Source organism: Notolepis coatsorum, assembly GCF_963971535.1.
Source record: "Notolepis coatsorum genome assembly, chromosome: 3".
NCBI lineage: Eukaryota > Metazoa > Chordata > Actinopteri > Aulopiformes > Paralepididae > Notolepis > Notolepis coatsorum.
This window is the reverse complement of record NC_140167.1, coordinates 144,237,481-144,250,504: the sequence shown is the minus strand read 5'-3', so window position 1 is coordinate 144,250,504 and position 13,024 is coordinate 144,237,481. Positions and strand designations below refer to the sequence as shown.

The window sequence follows — 13,024 nt, the reverse complement described above, 5'->3', positions numbered from 1 at the left end:
CCCCATTTTCAATTCAAATCGACATTTATGACATACACAACATACATGACATTTATGGCATAGGGACATACAGGTATTTAGTACTGATACATTTGTGACATAAACGGTATTCAAATATACAGTACTGTTACCCATAGATCCTGACAGAGTATGTACATATGATGGGGAGGGGACTGTACATGGGGTCACTGGGGTGTCATGAAGAGCGCTATATAAATCCAATCCATTATTATTATTATTAGGAGGGGTGGGTGGGTGAGAAATATACATTCGGTGGGGTGGAGACTGTACATTTGGAGGGGGTGAGTGGGTGGGGAGAGAAATATACATACGGCGGGGAGGGGATATATACATGCGGGCATACTTTACGATATCACCACCACCTATGTAAATGAACAAGCCAACAGGTTAACTTGTGGTTAATTAACAAGCGTTGGACTTTCGTACCGACGATTTATTTGAGTTATGAACGCTTAATCTTAGCTGACGTATGGTTCGCAGACGTTAGCATGCAGCTAGCTCATGTTAATGTTGACGTAAAGTTAGTTATTGGTCACATCGAAGCATGAATGCTAGCGCTGCTATGACGTTGACGTTAGCTACCTAGCTAGCTAAGTCAATAACATTATGATTGAAGAGTACTACTGACACTGGAAAGGTGCTAGCAACGTATAATACAATAACAAGTGACCCAAGCTAACGCTATCTTTAACAGAAAGGTGGCCGAATGAAAGGCTAATGTAAGCTAAAGTTGTCAAGCTTGGGTGGGTCGTGCCAATGATGACCGGCAACTAGCTATAAGCTAATATAGCACATCAATACATGCAAATATAGGCTGCAAAACTTACCTCAAGCTCTTGAGCTTCACACTGCTCCAATAATTTATCATAATTGTCCTCCATAATCACAGCAGTAGGCATGATTATGCCTAGCCGAGCTGTTGCACGCTAACCTCGAGCAAAATATGTTGTACCTCCGGTTCATGTTTTTCAAAATAAAAGCTAAAATTAAATGTCACGGGAATGAGAAGATTATGACTAGTGCAATATAACCGTTTTCATTGATGTTGTCCTATGTAACAGTTTTTCTCTGCCGTTGTTGTTGGGGATTGAACATAGCCTATGTTAGCTTATGTTCAATCCCCAACAACAACGGCAGAGAAAAACTCTATCACATCGTCAGATTAAAATATTTAATGACCATGATCCAGGCATGATTGATTGATTGATTGAAAACTTTATTAACAGATTGCAGAATGGGTACAATACAGTACAGCTCAATACACACAATTGTTAAGGGGATGCAGACCAGAGAAAGACTTTCGTCTTGTTTACATCAGGGTCCCCCATTTTCAATTCATCAGGACATATATGACATACATGACATACAGATAGTCAGTACTGCTACATCTATACATTTATGACATACCAGATTTGCAAATACAGTACTGTTTGTGATACAGAAGGAGTCAAGAAAAGGGAGTATATACATTTGACGTAGAAACTGTACATTGGAGGAGGTTGGGTGGGGGGGGTTGGGTACACTGGGATATTGACAACCATACTGGGTAATTTACATTGGAGGTGGTTGGGGGGGGGGGGGGGGGGCACACTGTATAAACAAGCAAAACTGTACATTGAGGGGGGGGAGACTCTGTACAAACAAACAAAATTGTACATTGGACTATTGACAAAACCATACTAGGTAAATGACTGTACATTGGAGGGGGTTGGGTTAGGATATTTACAGGTGGTGGTGGCCAAGTGGCAAGGCAATATTGATCTCGTAAACTGAGGATCATGGATTCAAATGCCTTTCAAATATAAACCTTTTTATATTATATAATCATATCATAGTCTTGCAATAACTTATGGTGAGGTGAATAAAATATATAAAAGTATACAGGTATTATAATTAACTTGTTAGATCATCTTACTGATGGACCCATGTAAACAGGGGGACCCTGATGTAAACAAGACGAAAGTCTTTCTCTGGTCTGCATCCCCTTAACAATTGTGTGTATTGAGCTGTATTGTACCCATTCTGCAATCTGTGCCCATTTATCTGTGCCCTTTTCATATTAAAGGTGAACTACATCCAATTTACGAATTTACACATGTTATACCGATGGTCTAAGACAGCAAAAATATCAATATCGCTGTAGGGTGCCTTTAGGTGTCCTGTACATAAATAATACATTTGTCATGTCAATTTAACATAAAGATTATTATGAAAGGGTTTGGTATATTGGGCTAAGTCTTTATATTAATAAAAAAAACATTACCTGGCTCTTTAAATACATTTTCCAGATTTTTTTTCAGTTTTGTATGAGAGGATGCATGCTGTTTTGCTATGTCCCATGCACTGCTCATTCAATTTCAATGTGCGTAAAAAATAGTCAAATAAAAAAAAAACATTATTTTGTTTTCATAATATTATTTAGTTAAATAAGATATTACTCAACTTAAGTGTATTATCTTATTTAACAAAATTAATATTTGTATTTATACTAAAAAAATAAGAGTTTGTGTGTGCCACCCTGTCATATTGGGGAATCCGCCCCTTTAAGAAAAGGCCATCCACTCTAGTGACATCACAACGACAGTTTTTTCCTCTCTTCAGTGGCGGGAAATTCAATGGCTGAGGTGAATGAGTAGCTGACTTTCCTATTGACACATTTTCTTTCTATAAGTTTGCTTACTTGCTCTGACCAAGCTTAACATGTCCACCCTGTCAGCATAAAATATGCTGGAAGTGATTAGAATACAATATTTTCAAAATATGTAAGTTTAACTATACCAAATTCTCTTCAACAACCAGACTAGCTAGTTAGCTAGTCACAGTTTGTTGTAAGCTAATATGCTAACTGAAGCTCAAAATGTCCACCCTATCGTTGTCCCAAAATGTCCACCCTGTCGACCACTTAGACCCGACAGGGTGGACATACACATGACAGGGTGGACATAGTTAATTTGTAATTTGTAGATGGATGTTAATTTATCATCCCTTTGATAATGGACTCAACCACACACACACACACTAGGTCATATTAGTCTATATTATTGCTTATTCCTTGTTGGGTCAAGTTGTATATTAAGTGTAGCATCATTATGCATTAATAAAGCCTTAATAAACATGAAATAACTATTTTCTATAACGCTCTAACTCTAATGTTATTAAGCATACTGTCATATATGGAAGTATATAAGATATACGTGGGTAGTTCTAAGGCCTGCGCATTGATCTGGAGTTATATTGTTACACTGAACGTGAATGAGTCAGTGGGTTACTGCATACGGAAGTTGTCAATAAATTAGCAGAGCTCGCACCAAGTCAAAGCCTCCAGACGATTAATCGACAATAAATGGTGTCAGAAGTAAAGTAGACAGAAATGGCAAAATTTCACCCACCGGCGAGTTTTCCTTTCGACAAACCAGGAGAATGGCCCGATTGGAAGCAACGTTTTGTGAGATTCAGAACGGCTACCAAGTTGGATAAGAAAGATGGTGCCGTGCAGGTTAGCAGTCTGATATATGCTATGGGAAGCGAGTCGGAGAATAAGTCTCCCGTAAGTTGCAGCTGACAAGGGACTTGACACTCGCGCTGACCATAGAGACGGTCAGGCAGTCTGAAGAGGTTGCTTCGCAGATCAGCATGCAAGGAGAGACAGCTGGAGGCCGGTCGATACACAAGGTCACTCACAACAAGCGCTACAAAGGCAATGGCAGCCAGGGTAAGCCACAAGGGGGCGACAGAGGACAATGTAGACAATGTGGGAAAGCGTGGCACAGTAGAGATGAGAACTGTCCAGCTAAAAAGTCCACATGTAATACCTGCGACAAAGTAGGGCACTGGAGCAAAGTGTGTAGGAATAGGAAAGCAGTACGTGAGGTCAGAGAACAAAAAGAAGTGCAGCAACAACAGCAGGACTCCGGGTCAGAAGATGGGTACTACATGCGGGAAGTGAGTAAAGCAGGTGGGTCACCAAAGAAGTGGGCCGTCAAGGTGTTGATGGGTTCCACACCGGTCAAGTTCAAAATCGACACTGGGGCGGATGTGAGCATCATTCGTGAGGAGACCTACCACTCACTCATGCCAAACAGACCGCTGGAGCCTGCGGAAATACCACTGGACAGCCCAGGTGGCAAGCTGCAGTGCATAGGACAGATCCAGAGCACTGTGACCTATAAGGGTAAGACACACCCACTTACAGCTTATGTCATCCGGGGGCCTACAGTAAACAACCTACTCAGCAGGCCAATATCAGTGAAAATGAATCTAGTGAGAAGAGTGGAGGAAATGGTGAGCAGCAGCGGGAAAAATGTACATTTGCAGGCAGGCATGGGACATTTCAAACTGAACCAGTAAGAATACTGCTGAAAGGTGGCGCCCAGCCGTACGCTGTATACACAGCGCAACGTGTACCTCTCCCTATGCTGCAGAAGGTCATGGAGGAACTCCAGAGGATGGAGGGGAACGACATCATCGAGAGGGTGACACAGCCTACCGATTGGTGTGCACCCATGGTGCCGGTCCTGAAGAGCACAGGCAAAGCCGTGTGGATCTCAAGAGGCTGAACGAGGCTGTTAAAAGAGAACAGTACACCCTGCCCACTACCGACGAGATCACAGCAAAGCTAAGCGGGGCCACAGTCTTCACGTCACTCGATGCCGCCAGTGGATTCTTCCAAATCCCGTTGCACCCAGACAGCTGTAAACTCACCACCTTCATCACGCCGTTTGGCAGGTTCAACTTCAAGCGACTGCCATTCGGGATCACAAGCGCGCCTGAAATCTTCCAGAGGAAGATGTTGGAGACCCTGGACGGGTTAGAGGGCGTCGAGATCTTTATGGAAGACATTCTCGTCTATGGGGCCACAGAAAAGGAGCATGACAGTCGCCTGGAGGTGATGCAGCGCATAGAGATGGCTGAAGCTGAATCGAGAAAAGTGCTCCATCAAGCAAAGTCAGCTACGGTTTCTCTGGCACATCATCGACCAGTCCGGGATCCGGCCTGACCCAGCGAAAGTGGAGGCTATCCGGCAGCTGGCGCCGCCAACAGATATGCAGGAGCTGAGGAGGGTGCTGGGAATGGTGAATTATCTCGGCAGGTACGTCCCAGACCTCTCAACAGTAGGACAGCCGCTGTATGAGCTCCTGAAGCACAAGAATGCATGGGCATGGAATTATGCCCAGCAAACAGCTTTTCAGAGGATCAAAGATATGTTGACCACAGCACCAGTACTCGCCTTCTACGACGTGAGCAAGCCCACCGTCGTGTCTGCAGACGCAAGCAGTTACAGGTTAGGGGGCGTGCTACTTCAACTTCATGGCGAGCAGTGGAAACCTGTGGCGTACTGCTCAAGATGCCTCACCGAAGCAGAAACGCGCTACGCCCAGATTGAAAAAGAAGGTCTGGCGGGCGTGTGGGCGTGCAAGAGGTTCGACCGGTACCTCAGTAGCCTGGACCAGTTCAAGCTAATAACTGACCACAAGCCCCTTGTACCTCTCATTAACACTTGCAGCCTGGACAATGTGCCTCTCCGATGCCAGCGACTCCTCATGAGGCTCATGAGGTTCAATGCGGCGGCAGAGTATGCTCCTGGAAAGACTCTGGTCGTCGCAGATAGTCTGTCATGCAGCCCAATGGCCAACATAGGTGCAGACTTGGACACACAGCGTGAGGTGGCATGCTATGTGGTTAGTGTAATGGAGGGGATCCCATCGTCCGCAAGCAAGATGGACGAGATCAGAGCGGCCACAGCAGCTGAGGCCGAACTGCTGTCAGTCGCCAGACTCATCAAAAAGGGATGGCCTGAACACCTAGCCGAGGTGCCTATCGAGGCGAGATCCTATGTCCCAGTGAAATCAGAGCTGTCAGAGCGAAATGGACTTGTCCTAAGAGGGAACAGGTTGTCATGCCGAGACCGATGAGAGGAGAGATCCTTCAGAGAGTGGTATATTCTATGGTATATTCTATGGTATGTTCTATGGTATGTGGTATGTTCTATGGTATGTGTGTGGTATATTCTATGGCATGTGGTATGTTCTATGGTATGTGGTATATTCTATGGTATGTGGTATGTTCTATGGTATGTGGTATATTCTATGGTATGTGGTATGTTCTATGGTATGTGGTATATTCTATGGTATGTGGTATGTTCTATGGTATGTGGTATATTCTATGGTATGTGGTATGTTCTATGGTATGTGGTATGTTCTATGGTATGTGTGTGGTATATTCTATGGCATGTGGTATGTTCTATGGTATGTGGTATATTCTATGGTATGTGGTATGTTCTATGGTATGTGGTATATTCTATGGTATGTTCTATGGTGTGTGGTATGTTCTATGGTATGTGCTATGTTCTATGGTATGTGGTATGTTCTATGGTGTGTGGTATGTTCTATGGTATGTGATATGTTCTATGGTATGTTCTATGGTGTGTGGTATGTTATATGGTATGTGCTATGTTCTATGGTATGTGGTATGTTCTATGGTGTGTGGAATGTTCTATGGTATGTGATATGTTCTATGGTATGTTCTATGGTGTGTGGTATGTTCTATGGTAAATTATTTATTTCAAATAGATTGAGAATGTACCCATTTTCAAAGTTGAATAAATGTTTCATTTTCATATTTTGTGATGCTTTGTGTGTTCTGCTTTATGTGTCCACCCCGTCATGTGCTGGTCCACCCTGTCATGCACTGGTCCACCCTGTCATCTTGATATTTTTTAATAATAATTCAATCATACTGTGAGATATGTTTAAATAATCTAGTGTGTTCAATAGCTAAGTGGGGGGCAATAATATGCAAATAAAAAACTGCATCCAAATATCACAGTTTTCTCCTAATTATAAAATATATATGTGCGAATTGTATGTGTGTCTTTTAAAAACAGATGGTTTACATAAAATCTTTTATTTATTTATAATTTAAAGCAAACAAATAACCCTGTTCAGGAAAGGGACATCATACCTTTCTGAAAAAGTAATTTTCATCTTAATATTGCAATGAAAACATATTTAACAGTAATGTATTATGTCCATGACGGGGTGGACATAGCTCATGGTTTATTCTGCGAATATATGCCCATAATTATCTGAAAATATGTGTGGGAGCTCAGCTTATATATATTTCTACAACTTGAGTATCTACTATTTATGATAAGACATAAAGGGAATGGGAAATTAATATAAACATTTCTGAGTATTGTGAGGGTTGAAAGGCACTCTATGGTGATATTGACCTTAATTACTGACATTCAAATCTGCAAAATTGCACAAATTCAAGCTTTGATTACAGAGTGTTTCTAGATCTCCTAAATGTTGGGGTCCTTGGTACCTCCTTCGGGGGATCGAGATCAGTGGTACCAGTTACAGAGCTAACTTCACACAAATTATGTTGCTTAGTCATCCCCTACATTACTAAAGACAGGATGCTAACTATAGAAAACCTAATTGTAAGAGGGATTTGTGCATGCATGTTGGCCAAGTGGTAAGGCGTCGGTCTCCTAAACTGAATCTCATGGGGTTAAGCCTCGTCCGTGCATTTCAAGAATGGAATTAAAGCCTGGTCTATCTTGGCGATCATTCATAGTGAATTGGTTGAAGATATACCAGTTTATGAGAAAAACACTCAATAGACAATGTGATTCTAACCATCTTATCATAATAAAGCATTTAGTCACAACATAAGCAATTGAATATGATTGCAGAGTATTTCTAGATCTCCTAAATGTTGGCGTCCTTACCACCAGGTAATCTAGATCAGTGTTTCTCAACTGGTGGGTCGCAGGGCCATTTTGAGTGGGTCGCGGATGTGTGTAAAAACGACCTATCTTTGTGAACCATCACCCCAGACTTTGAGACTTGTCAGGAGCAAACAACATCCCCAGTTATCCCATTAGTTCGCTGGGATGTTAAGCTAAGAAGTCTGCTAAAGGATATATTATTTATTATTATTATTATTATTATTATTATTATTATTATTATTATTATTATTATTATTATTATTATTATTATTATTATTTATTATTATTATTATTATTATTATTATTATTATTATTATTATTATTATTATTATTATTATTATTATTATTATTATTATTATTATTATTATTATTATTATTATTATTATTATTATTATTATTATTATTATTATTATTATTATTATTATTATTTTATTTCATTATGTTTTTAGCCCTAGTTGCACTTTTGTTGCAACCCCAGTTATCCCATTAGTTCCCCCAAACTTACGGTAGGTCTGCTATGTTAAGCTAAGAAGTCTGCTAAGAAGCATAATTATTTATTATTATTATTTTATTTCATTGGGTCTTTTGCACTTTTGTTGCAACCCCAGTTATCTCATTAGTTCCCCCAAACTTAGGTATGTTATGTTAAGCTAAGAAATCTGCTAAGAAGCATATTATTTATTATTATTTTATTTCATTGGGTTTTTAGCCCTAGTTGCACTTTTTGTTATGATGCAGGTAGGTTTTGAGCTCCAATGGTAGAGGAAGAAGGAGAGGGATAAGTGTTTTGCCCTTCTTATCAAGTGTGTCCTCTTTATTGCAAGAACACTGAGAGCAGGGATAGCAATAATAACAAGAAGGACGCCAAGCGTCAACTGAGAACAGACTAACGATAGATGCTGTTGAAATATGACACGTATATCACGTACATTTATAGCAGCCTTAAATTCTCTCTATCTACGGACACTTAGCTAGCCAGAGGGCCACTCACAGATTCTTATCAGTGACCATAAAAACTCACACACACATGCTGCAATATCCTCAACTGCCCCCCAAGACACACACACGCACACACACACACACACACACACACACACACACACACACACACACACACACACACACACACACACACATACATACACTCTCACTCCACACCCCCCACACTCTCAAAGCACACACACACACAAACCTACACACACGCACACATCTCCCCCACACGCACACACGCACGCACGCGCACGCGCACACACACACACACATACATACACCCTCACTCTCAACGCGCACACATTGACTCCTTTGGTGAGAGATCTCACCAGACTAGCCCGGATCAAATAATTCAACTCATTGTCACAAAATGCCACAAGCCAACTAATATACGACCCAGTCAGTTACTGGTCACATACCACAGTCTCCATTATTCACAGATCGTTATCGATAGAGACACACGCACAAATGCGCACGTAAATGTGCATACCACGCACTCATGCACGGCGGACATACTGGCTGACCAATACACACAGACACACAACGTGAACGCAGGACGAAGACCACAACCACACTGATCGATTGGGGGACCAATAAAACACCCTGACAGAGAAGGGACTTGACTTCTTCTTCACTTCCCTGCTTGACTTCGACACGACTACACTGACTGGACTGGACGGATGAGACTGGACTGACGGAACAATAACTTGACTGCATTTTCTTTCTTTTATACTCGACCGGCCGGTTGTAACAATCTAGATTTCAATTGTACCTTGCTATATTCACCTTGTATAATACTTTGCTTATTCACTTTTTATATTACATTGCTTGTTAACTTTTTATAATAAATACCTTCAAAAGTGTTTCATCTCTTATATCTTTAAATATCTTATTACAACTTTCACGACTGAGTCTAAAACGTGACAACTTGGCGTTCCCTGGGTGGGCCTTCATTCGGACTTGCCAACCTGTTTGCGTACAATATTGACTGAACATCCACTAAGAGGATCCACTTTCAGGTAAGCAGGACCTGTTACTTTAAGTCGAAAACTGCATAGTTAAAACAGCCGTTATGAGTGGATGCATTCTCATTATTGTCTTGTGAATAAATTGCTAAAAATATAAGTAAACCCATTGAATTGTGTTGTCGAAATGGATATTAGCAAGGTGCAATCTACATTTAAACTTTTTAATTTAATATTTTTTCCCTCAAACCTTTCTCTCACTCTCTTTCTTTTTTCTCCTAATACCAAGTTAGAGTGACCCATATATTTAAGTTAGGGTCGTTTATTTAAGTTAGAGCCAAAGGTAGAAATACCACTATTTAAGTTAGGGTAACCCAAATACCTCAGGGCCTGGCTGTAATGTACAGGGACTTGAACCCTGGCCAGAGTTATTAAGTAGACAAAAACATAGGATTGTGGGTCTGAAATGCGTGGGAATTACGAACAGATTACGGGGGGCGAAGGAGTGATCTGCCTCGCTTAGTCCTGTATTAGTCTCTTAATTGCGTCAGCCAACTGCAATCCTAGTCTGCAAAATAAGCTTAGTAGATTAAAAAGGTTATGAGTCACGTTATACCCATATTGGATATGGTTAGGTTATGAGTCACGTTATACCCATATTTTATTCCCATATTTCAGTGTTGTATATTGTATTATACAGGCTTCTTAAATTCTAAGTGTTATTTTATGTCCAAATGTGTGGAATGAATGGTATATATACATTGCTATAACTGTTCTTGGTAAAAAGACCATTATCGTCATATTAATATACTGGTGGTAGGGAGGCCAACCTGTGGCGTGTCCTTTGTGTAGTTATGCATATTGGGACCCGATCACGTTGAAGTGCAAGCATCGTTTCTGCAAGCGCTGTATTGGAGACTTGTGGAGTGACTCCACAACCGGTCCGTATTATTGTCCCGAGTGGCGGTGCAACACCTCGTACAAGACGCTGCCCTTTGAGCGGAACGCAACACGGCCATCCACGTCTGGACCCCTCGCCCTCGCCCCTCGCCCTCGCTGCACCGCAGGTATGTCAGAGCTTCAATTGGTCATTCAAAACTAAATTAAAAGATAAACATGTTTACCACATGCCCCCCCACCCACCCAACCTCCCAGGTGGCCAAAAAGTTCTGGCCCATTAATGGCCCGTATCCGGCAGGCCGGAAGAAATTAATCGGCCCAAGTCCGGTTGCCGGAATCGGCCAAGTAGGCGGCAATGACTGACTGGCCGATTCCGGCCCGAGTACACTGGGCCAGGTCCGGGGTTGCCGGAAGTGGTGAACGTCCGGAATTGGCGGAATCGGCCCAGTAGGCGGCAATGACTGACTGGCCGATTGCGGCCCGAGTACACTGGGCCAGGTCCGGGGTTGCCGGAAGCGGTGAACATCCGGAATTGGCGGAATCGGCCCAGTAGGCGGCAATGACTGACTGGCCGATTGCGGCCCGAGTACACTGGGCCAGGTCCGGGGTTGCCGGAAGCGGTGAACGTCCGGTTGCCTAAAGCAGCCCAGATGCGGCCCAAACACACTGGGCCAGGTCTGGTTGCCCGAAGCCTAGCCGACACTGCCAATGCAATACTGGTACCACACAGTAAATTCCGCAGAGTACATTTGACTCAAACTGAGTAAAGAAATGTTACTCAGTTTGAGTGAAATGTACTCAGTTTGAGTCAGCGGAATTTACTGTGTACCCAGTATTCTGCCAGAGCTACTCCACTATCTGCCTATGACCGTACATTACCGGAAATACAGTAGGAAATGGTTGATTAGTAATACAATGCCACATATTTAAGGACCCTTCCCTTTACCAATTCAGTATTGGCATGTCCCTCATTGAAAAATTCAGAAGTTTACATGCTGTCTCCTACCTCACTGAAATATATTCTCAGTGTATGTGCACATTGTACACAATATACATCATTCTGCAGTGAAGCTCAAATATCAAGTAAAGTAACAATGCTACTTTTTCCAGTTAAAAATGACAACTTGAATAGATATTTAAACATTTATTAACAAAGAAATATCACATGAATCACATTAATGACTTTACTGGGCCATTACACCCAAAATGAGGTTTAATCAAATCAACATCACAATAAATTATAGTACAGATAGATTACTCAAATGCACATAAGGAGACACATTTGAAAATACTATTATTGCTCATTATGTAAATATACCTACACCAACATACATATAGAATAATGTATTCTCTCTCTCTCTCTCTCTCTCTCTCTCTCTCTCTCTCTCTCTCTCTCTCTCTCTCTCTCTCTCTCTGTGAACATTAGTAAACATTTATTACCATAAAACAGGCCTTGAGATAATTAACAAAACATGTAACAAAATAAAATAGTCCATACACCCAACATGGGTGTAAAGAACAAAGTGCAATTAGTCAAAAGTACATTTGTACTTTACTTTAGTATTAGGTTTGCGGATTGGTCCTTGTGCAAGACTATAGAAGGCGGGGATCTTTGATTAAACACTGCTATCAGAAGAATAGACAGTCAGAAAAAAAATGTGTACTTTTAACTAAGTACATTTAAAAGTAGAAACTTTAGTAGACTTTTACTCGTGTGTTTTACTTGAGTACAATTTTGAGACGGTACCCATACTTTCACTTAAAACTCCCAACATTTTGTGAAATTAGCTTACAGTCTTCTCCAGAGAGAGAGAAGAAGATAGATACCAGTCTCCTCTCTGTGCGTCGAGTAGAAAGCTATCTGGCTGCATGTTAGCCTAGATTAGCACAATGAATGGAAGCGGGCATGACTGGTTAGCCTAGGCATTGTCCAACTAACACCTCTCCCGAAGGCTATACACAGTCATGTCCGCTTCCATTCATTGTGCTAAGCCAGATAGATTTCTACTCAATGCAGATGTAGCAGGTATATAAAATATACTAATGTTGTATTCCACAAAGATCCCTCCCTAACGTTTTATTTTAAATTGTTTATTATTATCTTTTACTCGTAGCCTTTTATTTTGAAATCGTCACTTCCTGCCGAAGTGACGTTTTTCCCCTTGCACCTCCCCTCTCGCGCCAGACTATCTGGAATGCTGACAGGGGTAAGACGTGCTTTCAGTGTCTGTAAATATATCAGGTCTAAAAGAACGCACTATTGTAAATAAGTTGCCGGGCAATGAACCGGAGTTGTATATAGTGGTAACTGTGTTAATGTGAACAATTCTGCACCTTTTGTAACATGGTTTAGCTGTGGTGGCGAACTATTGTATGACACATGCTGACTGAGTTTGTGGTAATGGCTGAACAA

At 41.5% G+C, this 13,024-nt stretch overlaps 1 protein-coding gene across 2 annotated transcripts in view; it reads right to left on the bottom strand.

Annotated features, from left to right (window-relative positions):
* The window catches only part of cops8 (COP9 signalosome subunit 8), a 43,182-nt gene extending 42,202 nt beyond the window's left edge, over nt 1-980 (bottom strand). For both annotated transcript variants that reach the window (XM_084310877.1, XM_084310878.1), the window contains exon 1: nt 849-980. In XM_084310877.1, the coding sequence (XP_084167003.1) occupies nt 849-920 (72 nt within the window). In that variant the 5' untranslated portion in view covers nt 921-980. The remainder of the gene's footprint in view (nt 1-848) is intronic.
* Between the last annotated feature and the right edge of the window lie 12,044 nt (nt 981-13,024).